At 37.3% G+C, this 17,036-nt stretch overlaps 1 protein-coding gene across 1 annotated transcript in view; it reads left to right on the top strand.

Annotated features, from left to right (window-relative positions):
• The first annotated feature begins 3,010 nt into the window (after positions 1 to 3,010).
• NET1 (neuroepithelial cell transforming 1) overlaps positions 3,011 to 17,036 on the top strand; it is a 46,346-nt gene continuing 32,320 nt past the window's right edge. The window contains exons 1-3 of the mRNA XM_019644524.1: positions 3,011 to 3,248; positions 12,348 to 12,414; positions 15,852 to 15,911. Coding sequence (XP_019500069.1) covers positions 3,121 to 3,248; positions 12,348 to 12,414; positions 15,852 to 15,911 — 255 coding nt within the window. The 5' untranslated portion in view covers positions 3,011 to 3,120. The remainder of the gene's footprint in view (positions 3,249 to 12,347; positions 12,415 to 15,851; positions 15,912 to 17,036) is intronic.

Genomic DNA, 17,036 nt, shown 5'->3' with positions numbered 1-17,036 from the left:
CTCCACAACTAGACTGAAGAACAAAAGGACAGCAACTTGTCTGTTCCCCTTCCCCAATTCCCCAACACTGTTCCCCTCCCCCAATTCACCAATAAAAATCTAAAAAATATAAAAAATAAAAAAATAAAAATTAATAAAACAACAGTATTCTTTTTTAAAAAAAAAACACAGGAATTTGTTTTTTAACTTTATTGGAGAACAGTGTGTTTTTCCCAGGACCCATCAGCTCCAAGTCAAGTCGTTGTCCTTCAATCTTAGTTGTAGAGAGCGCAGCTCAGCTCCAAGTCCAGTCGTTGTTTTCAATTTAGTTGTGGGGGGCGCAGCCCACCATCCCATGTGGGTGTCGAACCGACAACCTTCTTGTTAAGAGCACATGCTGTAATCAACTGAGTCATTCAGCCACCCACCGGCAGCTCAACAACAGCTCAGCTCAAGTCATTGTCTTCAATCTAGTTGCGGAGAGCACAGCTCACTGGCCCATGTGGGAATCGAACCAGCAGCCCTGTTGCTCAGAGCTCGCACTCTAACCAACTGAGCCACCCAGCCACCCCAAAACAACAATATTCTGATCACTGGAAAGAAAGCTCTCCCCACTGAGAATCCCCACATCAACATCCAGGATTACCTATCACTTTGGGAATTGATTATCAAAGTTCCCAGAGAACTGACCATCTCTAATTATACCATCAAAACCAGTTTCAGGATCTACAGAGCTAACAGACTCTAAATTCTGAAGTTCTCACTAAAGCATGAGGTTGTTTGAAATGATAAAATTGCTATTTTGAAAAGGTCAAAGGTTGGCGATTTCACATGGTATGATTTAAATGGATATATCCTATAAAGCTCTGTCTGGGTAGAGACCAACTCCCTAGGTGGCATGTCTGTGTTGTTTTACTCTAACAAAGCAATACTTTCTTCTTTAATTTTTGGGGGGTGGTAGGATAAGGTAGAATAGAAGTGGTTCTTAACTATGGGCATCTTACTCCCTAACTTCTTACCCTTCTTAAAACTAAAACATGTTTTCCCTTGTGTTATAAATATAATGTAAGTTCAGTACCTCACAAGTAAAAATATTATAAATATAGTGTATAAGAAATTTTTAAAAATTTTAATACCCAAAGTCTGATCTCCTAGAGACATTTTAATACACTGATTTCATATTTTTCCTTTGTTAAGTCTCTTATAATGCATAACTGAATATATTAAATATACCTTTATATTTCATGTTTTATTTAAAAATTACAATACGTATTCTATAACATACTTCATAGTTAATTTTTATTGGCTGAAAATGTTCTTTCCAGTGGATCAACCATAATTAGCCATTGCCCTATCATTGTTTATTTAGATTATCTTTACTTTTTCTGATGCCATTAAATAACAATGCCATCAATATCTTCATGTTGTAAGGGAAACAAAACTTTACCTTCTTGGGGTGTCCAAATCAGCATGAGAGTTAAAATGACAGATGACAGATTAACAGAAGTAAAGCAAACAGCCCCCATAGGAAAATGAAGACCCAAAGAAGTGGCAAAATCTTAGTGCTTATATACTAAATCAGAGGAAGAGAAACAATTGGGGAAAAGTAACTAAAATATACGGGGAGACCAAAGGAAGATGAGAGTTATTTTAATAAGGTCTGTTTATACAGAATTTGCTCTCCCTTGACTCCCCCCATCTCTGCCGATAAGCATGTTTCTTTCCTCCTGGTACAGGGATGGCAGCTTTCACATGGGAGATTTAGCTCCTGCTTTCAGAAAGAGAAGGGGAGGCCAGAGCGCCCTTCCTGCACCTGGTGTTCTTCAAGTGCCTGTAGTTCAAAATAATCCTAATGCCAAAGTAGCATATTTGGGGCTGGCATATTCTGTCATCCTTCACTGTACATATAATTTTATTCCCTAGGACAGATTCTCAGAAATGGAATCATAGTGTCAAAGGAGAGGTTACTTTTAAAGCCTTAGATGCATAAAAAGCAATATTTAAAATCAAAGAATGTGCTCTTTAACAATTCTTTTTTATTTGAGAAAGTCCTTATTGATGTGCGTTTTGCTGCCTTCTTCACTCTCTTGCTGAGAAGAGACTGTCTCTTCTGCACTGGGAGAGAAAAGGGCTCATTATGAGATTTTTATTTTATTTTTTAAAGATTTTTGGGGGGGAACTGAGGGAGAAAACAGCGTTGGGGAATTGAGGAAGGGGAACAGACAAGTTGCTGTCCTTTTGTTCTTCAGTCTAGTTGTGGAGGACGTCACTTCACTGGTCCATGTCGGTATTGTGATCATTGCGCTCTTCCCGGTTGAGGCAGATCGGTCATCAGCCATTGGACAGCCACTCATGGTGGCTCACAGCAGCTCACGCGGGCTGCCGGCCACTCACGGTAGCTTACCACAGCCCACTGCAGCCCCACTGCAGCCTACGCCTTCGCCTGCGACTCACCGCAGCCCAGCTCCAGGTGAAGCTGTTTTTCACCATCTTAGCTGTAGGGGGCCCAGCATCACTGGCCCATGTGTGATCTGAACCAGCAGCCCTGCTGCTCAGCGCTTGTGCTCCCAAGCCAACTCTTAACCAAGGAGGCACTTGCACTGGCCCTCATTACAGAATTTTAATGATTTCCTAGAGACAGCCTTGAGAACACATTTCCATTACCTTTGGTAATTGGGGCTTTATCTTATATGAATAATTTAGCATGTATGTGGCCAATAAACAGACCGCATCTTAAGTCATTTCTTTCAACCTCTCTTGTGCGCTGGCCTGCGATGAAAGTCCTAATAACAGTGAAAAAAGGTATCAGGCCTTGGAGATTCAGGAATGGAGTCAGAATTAAACCCAAGGCCACCCACTAATTCTGCAGAGCTGTTCCCTCCAATCATCCTCTTTCCTGCTTCTGTTTAAGCCCCGGGAGGGATAGGGAGAGGGGCGGGACTCATGTTTCCTAGCAACTACCCATTGTCCCCTGATTGGCTGGTCTTAGCGCGGCCGCCATTTTCAAACACCGGAAGATGGCGGCGGCTGCGGCGGCGCGCTCCTGACAGAAAATTCTTTCTGGGCAGAAGCGGTCCGGCGCGGTGCCCACCCCTGCGGGCCTCCCGGGCACCCGGCCACCGCCCCACCCCCCTCGGCGCCATGGAGCCCGAGCTGGCGGCCCAGCAGCAGCCCCAGCCGCGGAGGCGAAGCCGCCGGGCTTCCGAGCTCTGCACGGGCGGCGTCGCGGGGCCTTCGCCGGACACTCCCCGGCCGGAGCCTGATGGCAGGTGAGCGCAGGGAGCGGCAGCGACTGGAGACCCGGGGAGCCGGCCTGAGGCCCGGGAGGACGACAGCGGGGACGGACTGATCACCCTCTTCCTCCTCCTCCGAACTCCCCTCCAGCGGGGAGAGCGGGCTGGCCGCGGGGTGGGGGGCGGGTCTGCTCTCCACAGTACTGGCTGGAATGGGGGCGGTTCCGAAACCTACAAATGAGGAGGCTGAAACTGTCCCAGGAGCCTGCCGGGTAGAGGGAGAGGGATTGTCACCCGGGCGCGGTGACTTCTAACAGACACCCAGCACTTAACAATGCCGGAGCCTCACTGCCTGATGTGCATCCTCGTTCGGTCACCGACCACTTTGAGGCCTTGACCAAGTTAGTGAATGCATGGCCCCAGCTTCATTTATGAAGTAGGAGTGGTCGTAATACCTGCCTTGGAGAGTCGCTACGAGGATTATGAGTTAATGCAGATAACTCATATAAATAAGCACCTGAAATGCTTAGAATAGTGCCTGGTGCATAATAAGCATTCACCGAAATTCGTTGCTGCTGTTATAGAAAACCATTGACTCATCCATTTTAGAATTGAAAGAGAAGGCCTTAGAAGTTGGTATAACTTCTTTTGTATATTAGGCTTTTTGAAGCTCAATGAAATTTTACAGCTAGATACTGGGCATATTTTGTCCTGTATTTCGGAACTTCTAATTTAATGTTCTGTTTGCCAGGCGCCCTCCGCTGGATGTCTCTGTAAAGATTTGTGTAATATTACAGCGAAACAATTACTTTCACTCACATAGCCATTTTCAAGGAGCTTGTTTCCAAATACTAGAAATATTTTAATAGCATTTACATAATTCTGTTTCTGCCCTTTGGGGCCTTGGGAGAATCCATTGAACATTACATGTCACCTATATGGCTGGAATATAAACACATAGTGATCCTTTTAAGGGTTTTATAGTATTTTCCTTTTAACAGATTTGAAGTAATGCTATTCAATGGTAGAAAGATAATACTGTGACCTATGATCTGCCAGTAGTGATGGGACTTACTCTTTGAATTTTGTTTTTCCAGTAAAATTGATGACTTTGTAGAATGACTATCCAGGGTTTAAAGGTCAAGTCTCAAGCAGGGCTAGCTGTTTTATAAACTCAAATATGAGGATTCCTGTTCCCTTTAAGGGAACTTAACTTTTTGGGTAAACTGATTTTCAAAACATATTTTAAACTAAATTAGGGCATATAAACAAAAAATTGAACTAGTTCTTGATAACCCAGGATTGTCATTATTATTTGTTAATAGTTGTTAAAAATAAAAGGATGTCCACTAGCTCCTAAGACTATTTGCTCCCACATCAACTGGCTGCACTTTTTAACAGTTTGAGATGTAATTTTCATATCATAACTTTTACCCATTGTAAGTGTGCAATTCAGTGATTATAAGTAAATTTATAGAGATGTGCAACCATAACCACAATCCACTGTTAGAACATTTTGTCACCCCTAAGATGACCTCAAGTTTGTTGACAGTCAGCCCCCACTCCTACCTCCACGCTTAGGCAGCCATTGGTCTACTTTCCATGTCTGTAAATTTCTATTTCTGGATATCTCATATAAATGGAATATGCAATATGTAATCTTTTGCATCTGCATGTTTTTGCTGTTATCCATTATTAGGCATGCATCAATATTTTCATGCCTTTTTATTGCTAAATGTATTCCATTATGTGAAATGAATATTCCACATTTTGTTCGTGTATTTACCAGTTGTTGGAGATTTGAATTGTTTCCAATTTTGGCTATTATAGATAATGCTGCTAGGAACATTTACACATGTTTTCATTTCTCTTGGGTAGATTTCTAGGAGTGGAATTGCTCGGTCACTTGGTAAATTTATGGTTAACTTTTTAAGGAATTGCCAAACTGTTTTTCAAAATCTACTAGATTTTTTAATGATGTATGCTTTTAGATATTTTTCTCTTCCTTCACTGTTAACTTGCTGCTGTCATTATCTCCTGTACCCTCGCTCCTGAATTTGATGCAGTGGGCAAGGCAACCTGATAAGTATTAGAATAGCATAATACAAAGGCAGTAATGGGATGTTTAGAATGTGTATGTGCCGGTTTCTACATGCTCAACTGCGTTCTAGACTAGAGATGTCCTAAGATGTATGTATCTATTACTTGGGACTCTCAGATACAGGTGAGAAACCCCATATGGTAGAGGATATAGTCTACATGATTTTCAGCTCCCCTAGAATCTTTATGAGGCAGAAGAGACAATTCCTTAATAACAAAGATGCTGAGCAGTCAAAAAAGTAGGAGATGTCTGCTACATCAGATACTTGACCCAAATAAATGAATTGTTTCTGTGATAACTGTCTTTTTGTTTTGCCTAATTTGCAAAGAAACTGAGAACCTGAATAGTTAGCATTCCCAAAGTCAACAAATGTTAACAATAGAGAATAGTTTACATCATTCTTTCTACATTCATGGTAAAATGTTAATCTTAACATTTTTAATTTTAGCTCTTTTTGAGTTTTGTGTAGTATTTTGTAATTAGGCTGAGGCATTTATTTGAGTTGTACATGTGGTGTGCGGGAGCAACTTCCTTAGCACAACAGCTACATTTCAGAACTACTGTATTCTTGTTTGCACATAGGAAGGAATTCTTCTCAACAGATCTGGAGGTATCCCAAATAATTTTCAATTACACTTCGTCATATTTTGGGTGTCCCTCTGCCTCAAGTGTTCCTTCTTGATAATTTCAATGCCTTACTCTGCTATATTTCTATCGTTAGTCCTTCTATTTTGCTTGCTTTTTAAAAACTTTGCTAACTCATTTTGGTTGTTTTTCATTGTAAACCCCTAAATATCTTCCTTATTATAAGCCAGTATCTTTATGGTTTTGAAGTTTGTTTCCTTTGTAATTGGAAGAGTAACCGCACTTCTGTTGTCTGGTACAGTTTATGAGCTGCCTTTCTGCCATTTATAATTCCAATTCAGCTCTTAATTAACTATCATGATAGGGGACGGCAGTGACACAGATCATAACCTCTAAAAATATCATTTGGCTTAAGAATGAATTAACAGGATAATTATCTTTTTGAACAACTTTACCATTGTAATTATGCTTTGTTTAGACTAAAACTAACTTAGTGTAGAAATAATATACATTGTTCGAAAACATACCAAATAATATGAGAGGAAGTATGTTAGAAGCCAAGGAAGAATTCCAATTGGGTTAATAGGAAACACAATTTTATATACCCAGCTAGTTCCTTCATGTATTAGTTTATTGCTATGCCTTAAATGTTAAAACTATTTACATGTATCAAAAAGGGGATTTGGACAAAAATTCTTGAAAAGATGAAGGACTGTCCCTCCTTATTTCAGCCTTTAAACTCCCCTCTAAATGGACTATATTGGGTATCTTCTAGAAAAGGCTGAATTATTCTACTTCAGCTTATAATCTTAATGCTTTGTGAAATAAAAAAAAAAAATTTTTTCCCACAAGGATTTAAAATAGCTATTATATTTTGAGTATGACCCCTGTGAAAAATTACTGTGTCTTTCCAAGATTTTTGAAAGTTGGCACTGTCTCGCATGCTTTCTGGGCATAATCTGTTTTTTGGATTACTTTTTTCCATGGGTATTTAAAATAAATAGATACTTGTTATTGAAATGGGAAAAAATAGCATTACTGTAAAGCTGATTACAGCGAGTACTGGAAAGAATCTTGCCATCCAATTGGAAATATTTTTCCAGTTTGTTAACCTGTTTGAAAGTCCTAAGAACTATTTTTCTTTCCAGCTTTCAGACATCGAATTCATTTTGAGGTCAGTATGGTCAATTCTAGGGAATAAAGAAATAAATAGCTTTGGATTTGTGTTCTTCTTAACACTTGTCTTATATCTAAAAGGCAGTGTTTATTGAATATTTTAAGTGCCAGTATGATTACTACTTTGTAATAAATATTTGTATTAAATTAAAAATAGTTTGAGAAATCATAATTGCTGCTTTCTCAGTCCCATCTCTACTGATGGCTGTGTTTAACCATGTAGTATATAACACTTCCCTAGAGCAATGGGTTTTTTTTGTGGGGTTTTTTGTTTTGTTTTGTTCTAGTTTCAACAAAACAACATAATAGACATTTACACCCCTCACAAAGTGATACCCCCCCGCCCCGTCTACTACCCCTCTGACATTGTATATAGCTGTTACAATACCATTGACTATATCCCCTATGCTGTACTCCACATCTCGTGACATGTGTGTATGTGTATGAGTGTGTGTGTGCAATATATATATATATGCATTTGTTTTGTTTTTTTAATATAGTTGACATTCAGTATTATTCTACTTCAGCTTCAGATGTGTAGCACAGTGGTCAGGCATCTACAGTCTATGAAGTGATCCCCCTGATAAGTCCAGTGCCCATCTGGCACCCTACATAATCTTTACATTATTGATTGTATTCCCCATACTGTATTTCACATCCCGTGACTATATTGTGACTACCAATTTGTACTTTCTAATCCCTTCCCCTTCTCCCCCATCCCCACTTCCCTCCCATCTAGCAACCATCAGTTTTTTGTCTATATCTCTGAGTCTATTTCTGTCTTGTTTGCTCATTTGTTCTTTAGATTCCACATATAAGTGAGATCATGTGGTATTAGTTTTTAAGAAGTGTGATGTATGGACTCGTGGTATGAAGGTCCTGTTTTCCCTATAATCTTGTAGCATTTGTTTATAATACATCTATGTATGTTTAGTCATATGAATTATAATGTGTTTCATATGTCTTTTTTGTTTAACTTAAATACCTTATTCCAGTTTTATAAAAAATCATAGTTTTCTTCATTGTTGCTTGACTTTTCTACAATGGCAAAATCATTTTCTTAAGTTACCTTGCTCCACTAAGAGACCCTCAAAAAAGGTTTTTTGCGCTCCAAGAGTAATACAAGGCTTACTGTGTTTTAATTTGTTAAATAGACACAACAGGCCCAGAATGGAGTCAGTTGTGCCAAGCCGCACATCAGCAAACTAAGATTTACTACTTAACCTAATTGCAGTTTCAGCTTCCCAAGAATGTAACCTTTTAACCAGTTCACATGAAATTAACCTGGTCAGTACTCGTGAGATAATCTGCCTGATAGGATAGGTCCCTTCCCCTCAGGAGGGTGACTGCCTGAAACAACGCATTCTTTACTAATAATGTCTTTTTCCTGCCCCTTTCTGCCTTTAAAAACCTTCCATTTTTGTATAGCTTTGAGGAGGAGCTCCTCTTTTTATTTTATTTATTTATTTTTTTAAGCTGAGCCATCCTGCCACCTGTTGGCAGCTCAGCGACAGCTCAGCTTGGGTCGGGAATCGAACTGCTGTTGCTCAGAGCTCGCACTCTTGAGTGAGCTCTTAACCAACTGAGCCACTTGGCCGGCCCTGGGAGGAGCGCCTTTCTATTTGCTAGATGGGATGCTGCCCGATGCATGAATCTTTCAATAAGGCCAATTAGATCTTTAAAATTTACTTGGTGGAATTTTTGTTATTTAATAAATCTTTACCAAATAATTATTTAGGAAATATTTGCTTTAAATACCTTAAGATCTTTCTGCATCTAATTATTAGTGACATCGTATTTCATTGTACCAGGAACCTTGGTAATAACTGAACAGGCATAGGGAGGAAAAGGGAAAATCTAACCATGTTGTCACTGAGCCCTAATCTTAATCTTAATCTTAAACCTCACTGCTATTGCCTCAGTCCCTTACCATCTGTTGTAAGCAGTATTGGAGCTGCCTCCTATCCATCCATCCTTCTCCTTACTTAGAATTCTTTTCTTTTTTCTTTTTTTTTTTTTCTTTTTTTTAAGCTGAGCCATCCTGCCACCTGTTGGCAGCTCAGCAGCTGCTCAGCTCGGGCCGGGAATCGAACCACTGTTGCTCAGNAAGCTTATTCTTCCTTATTTCTTTATTTGCATTGACAGCTACTCCTCCTAACTTTAAAATCATAGGCATCTTTGACTTCTTGCATATGTTGTTTCCTGCATATTTCCTTTTCCTATCTTACACAGTTCTTGATACCTGATTGTGATTTTTGCATTGTTTCCAGTCATCTTTCCAAACCATCTTAAACACCATCTTACAACATAACTTTCATTTATGTCTTGCATCTGCTCAGTAAAACCCTCTGCAACCCTGTCTTTACCCATAGCACGTGACCTCCCTCATGTTCCTTTGAGAAAATCTTGCACTTTTCTCTTGCTTAGACCTATGAAAAACATAACATGGACTTCAAGGCACCACTAAACATAACATTGTAAAAGCTTCTTCCTAGCGTCTTGCTCATCTCAGCTCGGAAGACTACGAGAACTGGTTTCTCCTTCTGAATTCCAATAGCACTTCTAGCTGTACAGCTTATTTTGGAATTTTCTAAAGCTGTCTTGTATTGTTATCTCTTTGTGTGGCCTACCTTTACACAATGGTCCATTAGCACTTGAGGAACAGATGTGAAACCTATTGTTTTTGTATCACCCGCAGTATTTATAATAGTGCCTTTTACATAGTAGGTTTTTCAGGTTTCTCTGCTAATAAACCCTAAAATAGAAATGTTTTTGCAGATTACTAACATCATATCATTGATAGTAATATATACAGTTAGGATAAAAATCCTATCTTTTAACATAGAATATAGTACTTTCTGTTAAAGAAGAAAATATGCTTTGTAGCAGGCCTACCAAACCAACAGAAGAAGTGTTTTACAATAGAGGAAAGGATCTAGACTAGAAAGTTAGAGACTAGACCAGTATGTGGCTTCTGGCAGGTGACTTCACCTCTGTGAACCTCTTTTCTTCATCTATAAAATGCAAGACTTTTAAAGTAGGTCTTTAAGTATAGTCCTAATNTGACTTCCACTTCCTTGGATTATTTTGAAGCAAATCCTAGACATTGTATCATTTCACCTGTGTCATCAGATTCATTTGTTCATACTTTCTGGGTTGTCTTACAAATTTTTTGTTTTTTGGTTTTTTTTTTCATTTTGTTTGAATTGGAATTCATATTAGGTACATACATTGTGATTCATTGTATCTCTTAAGTATCTTTTAAAAAAACAAAAGAACAAACTTTATTGGGGAACAGTGTGTTTTTTTCAGAGAACAATGTGTTTTTTCCAGGACCCATCAGCTCCAAGTCAAGTTGTCCTTCAATCTTAGTTGTGGAGGGCACAGCTCAGCTCGAAGTCCAGTCACCATTTTCAATCTAGTTGCTGGGGGGAGGGGGGCAGCAGCAGCCCACCATCCCATGCAGGAGTCGAACCAGCACCTTCATTGTTAAAGAGTATGCACTCTAACCAGCTAGGCCATCCGGCCGCCCACCAACAGCTCAGCTGCAGTTCAGGTCATTGTCTTCAGTTTAGTTGTGGAGAGCGCAGCTTACAGGCACATATGGGAATCGAACCCGCAGCCCTGTTGCTCAGAGCACGCACTCTTGAGCAAGTTGAGCCACTCTGCCGCCCTCCTAAGTATCTTTTAATTTACAGGTTTCCACTCTGTTTTCTTATAATTTTGTTGTTGTTGAAGAAACTGTGTCTTTGTTCCTGTAGAGCTTTCCCCATCCTGAATATTTATGATTGCATCCCTATGTTCCTCTATTCCTTGTATTTCTGATAAATTGGTGGTTAGCTCTAGAGCAGCGGTTCTCAACCCTCCTAATGCCATGACCCCTTAATACAGTTTCTCATGTTGTGGTGACCCCCAACCATAAAATTATTTTCNGAAAACTAGGAGCCCTTGTATTTGATTTAAGCTTGTAAATTATTTTAGGAAAAAACGGCCACCTGTGGTGTTTCTGTAACTTACAGTGAACAAAGACCATGAAGATCAAGAATGAGAAACAGAATATACAAATGGACAGTGGCCTAACAATCCAAGAAGTTAAACAATAGCTTCTGTAACAGTTGGCCCCAAATGACCAGGACTTGATCAATAACTGTCAGCTTCCCTAATTTTTGTTCTCCCTTCTAATTTAGAACCAACCAGCAGAGCTAGCCAAATTGTACCATTGATCAATCACATAGGATGCCCTCCTTCTAGTTAGCCTGCCTGCAACTACCCCTGCCAACAGCTTCGAATCAGGGCATATCTGAAGCCATCTCTTTTTTCCACTATAAAGCTTTCCCACCTCAACCTCCTTTTGAGTCTGCCTAAATGCAGGTGATGGTGGCTGACTCCCTTGCTATATAGTAAGCTTTGAATAAATAGCCTTTGCTTTTCTCATTTGGTTCATCTTCATTTATTTTTACAAGGGAGAAAAAATACTGTATTTATTTACTTCTGAAGCAGTTGACAATAATTACAGTTTATAAACTATCTTCATTTTCTGTGCTAGTTTTATTTTGCATTTTTCTACATGTTTTATAAAAACAGGTTTATATTTTATAAAGGTGAAGACAGGTTTCTGTCATAAGGACTCTGTTTCTTTACATTGAATGGAAAGATGACACAAGAAAAATCTGTCACTTAATAATAAAGAACAAAATCCTAGTCAAATTTTAATCTTACTTGAGATCTTTGTATCAGATGTAGTTATTCAAAGCTTTTTATTTGGTTATTAAATCATAATTTTAAAAAAAATCAGCACATGGGAGAAATTTAACATGAAATACAAATTAAATGCATTTATGTTTTATTTTAAGAGTTTGCTTTTATTGTTTTTAAATTAGGCACGAATGTTAAATATTATCAAATAATTTTTTGCATCATTTGCTGTTTTTATTTAACCTATTGGTGCAATATATGAAGAGATTTCATATAAGTGAACCATGTATGTGTGCCTACAATAAACTGCTTGGTTTGGTGAATTATTTTTTTAAAATAGTCTTAACCTATTCACTGATTTTATAAAGGCTTCTGTCAACTTTGTAAAGATTCTGAGAGTAACCGAACCTATACCCTGATTGGTTTTTTTTGCATACCCTCCCTCTTATTTCTATGATTGGATGACTCTAAATGGCTACTTTAAACAGTTTTGAAACTGAAAAACAGCTTTTTATCTGTCTAGTGCTTTACTTTACCAAAGTTACTCTCTATTTATTGTTTTTATTTTCTATTAACAGATACTCCCTTCGGAGAGATAGCTCCTTCACATTTTTAACACCTGGCCCACATTGGGACTTCACTTTGGTGAGTAGATGCCTGGGTTTTTTTTTATTTCAAGACATTAGGTAGAGTCAATTCCTGTGTTGTCTTTCTGTCTGGTATACAGCTCAGTTGTCTGTACTTCTTTGAATACCTTGAGATACAGAGTTTCTCTGGACATCAGTGGCAGCCTAATTTAATTCTTTTCTGCTAACAAACTGAAAGGAATTTTTATTTCAATTAAATATAAAATGTATTTTGAAAAGTACCAGACCTATTCATCTTTATGTAATCTTTTCTCTTATTCCTACCAATGTTAAAATTAAGAGAATATATTATGAAATGTGAAGCTGCTTTTATGTACATACTCTTAACAGCTTTTTTCTTGGTTGAAAAATATAAAAATATAATATATATGATGAATTATTTTCTGTTATTAATCATTTTAGTATAGAGGGACTGCTTCATTATTTTTAGAATGAGACTTTACAGAGGCATCTAACTGTGCAAAGTGACACCAAAAAATTGATTCTTTTGTAATTAAAAACTCATTACCTCATAGTACTCATATAAATGAAGTATGTACAAATAGAGCATGATTTTTATGCTTTTCTAATTTGGGGAAATAGCAAAACGAATTCTGTTTCTAGTTTGCCAAACGTCACTTGTGTGCATGTGTTGCTGATGGGTTCAGCAATACTTATTTAATTTGTATTCTGTCTTTGTCTTTAATTTATATTTCTGTTGGGGACTCCTGTTCAAGATTTCTGTACTTTTTTCATCTTGGTCCCTTTCCCTTACTAGCTGATGAGCCTAAAATTAAACAGAAAAAGTTTAGAAGAGTCTCCAAACTTGATTTTGCAATCCTATCAGCAAAACTATTTTTGAGCATGTACCCCCAATATAATTTGTATGCATGTACCATCATTATTGGCTAATATCTCAAAGCACAGTACACACTTAGAGTGAAGTTAATGATAGTGGACATAAATATGTATTTCAAATAGCCATGATAGTTTCACATTTTGGGACTGATTTCTTATTGGATCCAATTAGATTGCCGTTGTCTTATGTGAGTGATGATGAGCTCATCATCTATATATTAAATATTAGTAAAGCTTATTTTTAAGGATTAAGAAATACATACAAATAAAAATTCTAGTATTTTTCTCGTGTACTCCAGAGAAGATATCTTGCATATCCTCTGGGAAGGGTGCATCCCACTGTGAAAACACTTTTGTAGAGGTCTCCCGTGACAAACAGATATCTCATGGTTCATGTATTAAAACTTTTGGATGGCAGTTGAGCAATAAACAGTTAAGTATAATTTTTAAAGATGCTTCTATTGAAATAAAAACAATTTTGAAATCTAAGAATAAATCTACAAAAATATCTGTGAGACTTTAATGGGAAATATTGGAAAGTATTAACAAAAGAACACACCTAATTAAGTGGAGATACAACATACGCATGGAAGGAAAGACAACAGCTTAAAAATGTCAATTTTCCCCAAATTAATGCATAAATTCAGTATAGTTCTGATAGAAATCCCACTGGATTGTACTAGATCTCATTCTATAATTCAAGTGGAAAAGTAGAAGGTCTAAAACAGCAGAAGTGTTATACAAGTCGGGGAGCATATGACTTATGTATTAGCTAGTAAGATGTACTGCAAAGGTGCAGTAATTACACAGTATAATTTGGGTGCAGGTATGCATAGGTAGACTGATGGAACAAAACAGAGACCCCAGAAACTGACCACATATATATGAGAACATACTGTACTATAAGCATTATGAAGGAATGGTGTCGTGTGGGCTGACATGTTTGTTGGCTGTGTTACCTTACACCACATACATACACAATAAATTCTAGGTGGATTGAACATATAAATAGGAAAAGCAAAACATTAAAATATTTAAAAGAAAACATATATATAGTAGAATGTTTAAAATCTTAAATTTCTACATAGGCCCACACACATACAATTTTATATAAATGCATTAATATGATTATGTATGTGCTTTTTCCCCCTCTGTACAATCTTTTTGCTTGGCAGTTTCCTCCTCTATTCTCCTCCCCATATAAGTCCTTCCATCCCCCAACCTCCACTCTAACCCATGTCAACAGCACCATATGTTTCCCTGTATATTTTGCTCATATAGTTATTTATGAATAACTATAACACACAGCCTCCCAGATAAGATACACATATGCAGAATTTTTGCTTAGTTTGCTTTTCAAAGTTAGGATCATATTATTCATACTTTTCTGCATCTTCTGGTTGTGACCTTAGGATCAATAAAGATTTCTTGACTTCTGTCACCTCATTTTTTACTTTCTTCTAATTCTGATTTATATTGTTCTTTTATGCCTTCTATCATTTTCTTAATGTCTTTTAGCTAAATTTGAAATAGTATGTTATAGTTTTTCTCTGCTTCTTTGAGCATTTCCTTCTGAGGTGCCTTCATCCCCTATAGGAATGTTATTCTGCCCCTTATTCTCTTTTTTTGCTTAGAGTTATTTTGTGTAAGATTTGACTTGGAGAATTTTCTATTCATTTTAATGTGAATTTAGTTTTCCTGAACTTTTCATAAAGAGGCTTGGTTCAGATAACTTTTCTAATTTCATAGAGTTCCCCCTTTTGTTGTCACAGTGGCTTGCTTTGGAGACTTCCAGGCTCCATTGTTTTCCCCACTTCTATCTGGACTTTATCTTTTCTCTATTCATGTCTTGCTCAATTTTGATTCTGCTCCCACCAGTTTATCCTCAAGGTGGGGCCAGGTCCTGGAAGAGAGCCCTCATTGGTCAGTTTTGAGAGTTCACAAGAGCTAAGCTGTATCACAAGTAACCTGAAAAGATATTTTGAGATGTGGGAGAATGAAGTGTTACTTAAAGATTCTTCTTCAGTATTGATTAAGGACCAGAAATTAAAGCTGTGTACACAGTTTTGCCACTACTGTCGCCAGTAGTACTGAAGGAAGGCAATGAATGATGATTGAAGGTACTCCAGGGACATGTTTGTTCATCTACCAGCTGATACATCATACTTCAGGCAACAAATGTTAATTACTTTGGGCCATGAGAAAAGGATCTTTTTTTCTAGGTGAAGACATCTCCCTCCCATAGAATAAATAATGTGTTCCTTTTTAAACAAAACTTGTATATATAAAACATACTTACTTTTTCTCTAATAAGTACAGATAGCCCTTGACTTACATAAGAGTTCTGTTCTGAAAAACTTTATGTAAGTAATTTTTTTAATAGGGTGGAATCACTTCACAAAAGATGATTTACAGGGGAAGTATTTAGACAGTATTTTTGGTAGAGATAATTTATGAGCATCCCTCACAAAAGCATTCTTATAAATACAGCCAACGGATCCACTTTTTAAAGTGATTTTTGTAGTCATATGGAGTGTTTGTTTAGTGGAGTAACATGCATTTCTTCTATATAAGGATGAAATCTTTTTTCTCTTATAGAAAAGAAAGCGAAGAGCAAAAGATGATGATGTTGTAAGCCTTAGCAGCCTTGATCTGAAGGTAAGCCTTACTGCTCTGTCAAAGAAAAGCATTTAAAAATATGCAAATAGCGTTTATTTCTATGCTATAAGAATAAAGAATATGATTTTTTCTTTTTGCATTTTTAAGTATAAAACTGAATGATATTGGCTCTTACCACCTCTTTTTTCTGTTCTACTTCTTTGTTAAGAATGGGAGGAAACCTCCCTCAGAACAATGTTAGGCCAGAACTGGTAATAACAAACTCAAATGTCTATGGAGACCAGACCTATAATATATACAAAGAAAGGAGGTATGATAGGAACTGTGGTGAAAAGGAGAATGCCATTCCCCTCCTGAAAAAGGCAGCTGCTACTGTGCTCTTGCCCAATGCTGCATGTAGCACTATTGAAATCTGAACTTGATGTGAAATCTTCTGAATTTTAAATGTCGGATCAAATTTTTTTCTATAAAAAAACATGCAAGCTGAGCAACTCATCTACAAGTCAGATGTATCTAACCCATGAGTTTCTAATGTGTGACCTATGAAAAACTGAAACTCAGAACACACTTAAAAAATAATTTTGTCCTTCAGTGTAAAATTGCAGTTAAGTTCAAAAACTTGGTATCTTTGTAATTACTTATTCCATTTTTTGTCATTTGACAAATTTTATAGAACCACCTTGGTTCTGTTAAAAAAAAAAAAAACCTTTTTAAAATGATTGCTATAAAAAACTTATGTATTTTTAGAGTGAGATTTAAAACAAAATAGTTTGACATTGTGTTTAATGATGGCAGATGCTGCTGCTTTTTAAAGACAAGATATTTTCTAAAAATTAAATTTTGATAAGGTCTGCCCCATCAACATTTTGGCAAATCCAACAAGCCACATTGTGTGTGTGTGTGTGTGTGTGTGTGTGTGCGCGCGCGCGCGCGCGTGTCTTTATAGAAGAATTGTGTTTTAAGCGTTAGGCCTTTTGCAAAACAGCTTTAATTAAATTTTTTAAATAGTCAAAGAAAGAAAAAGTATGAAATGACAACCCTGAATGTTTCTAGGTATGCTTCAAAACAAATAATATACAGAAATAAGACAGTATTTGTAGTTTGCCATAATAAAATCATGGTTAAATCTAATTAAAGACAATCCTTGTCTTCACCCCAGTTTCA

Source organism: Hipposideros armiger, unplaced genomic scaffold, assembly GCF_001890085.2.
Source record: "Hipposideros armiger isolate ML-2016 unplaced genomic scaffold, ASM189008v1 scaffold_88, whole genome shotgun sequence".
In the NCBI taxonomy this organism is placed as follows: Eukaryota; Metazoa; Chordata; class Mammalia; order Chiroptera; family Hipposideridae; genus Hipposideros; species Hipposideros armiger.
The sequence above is the reverse complement of the archived record's forward strand: the minus strand, read 5'-3'. Positions and strand labels throughout refer to the sequence as shown.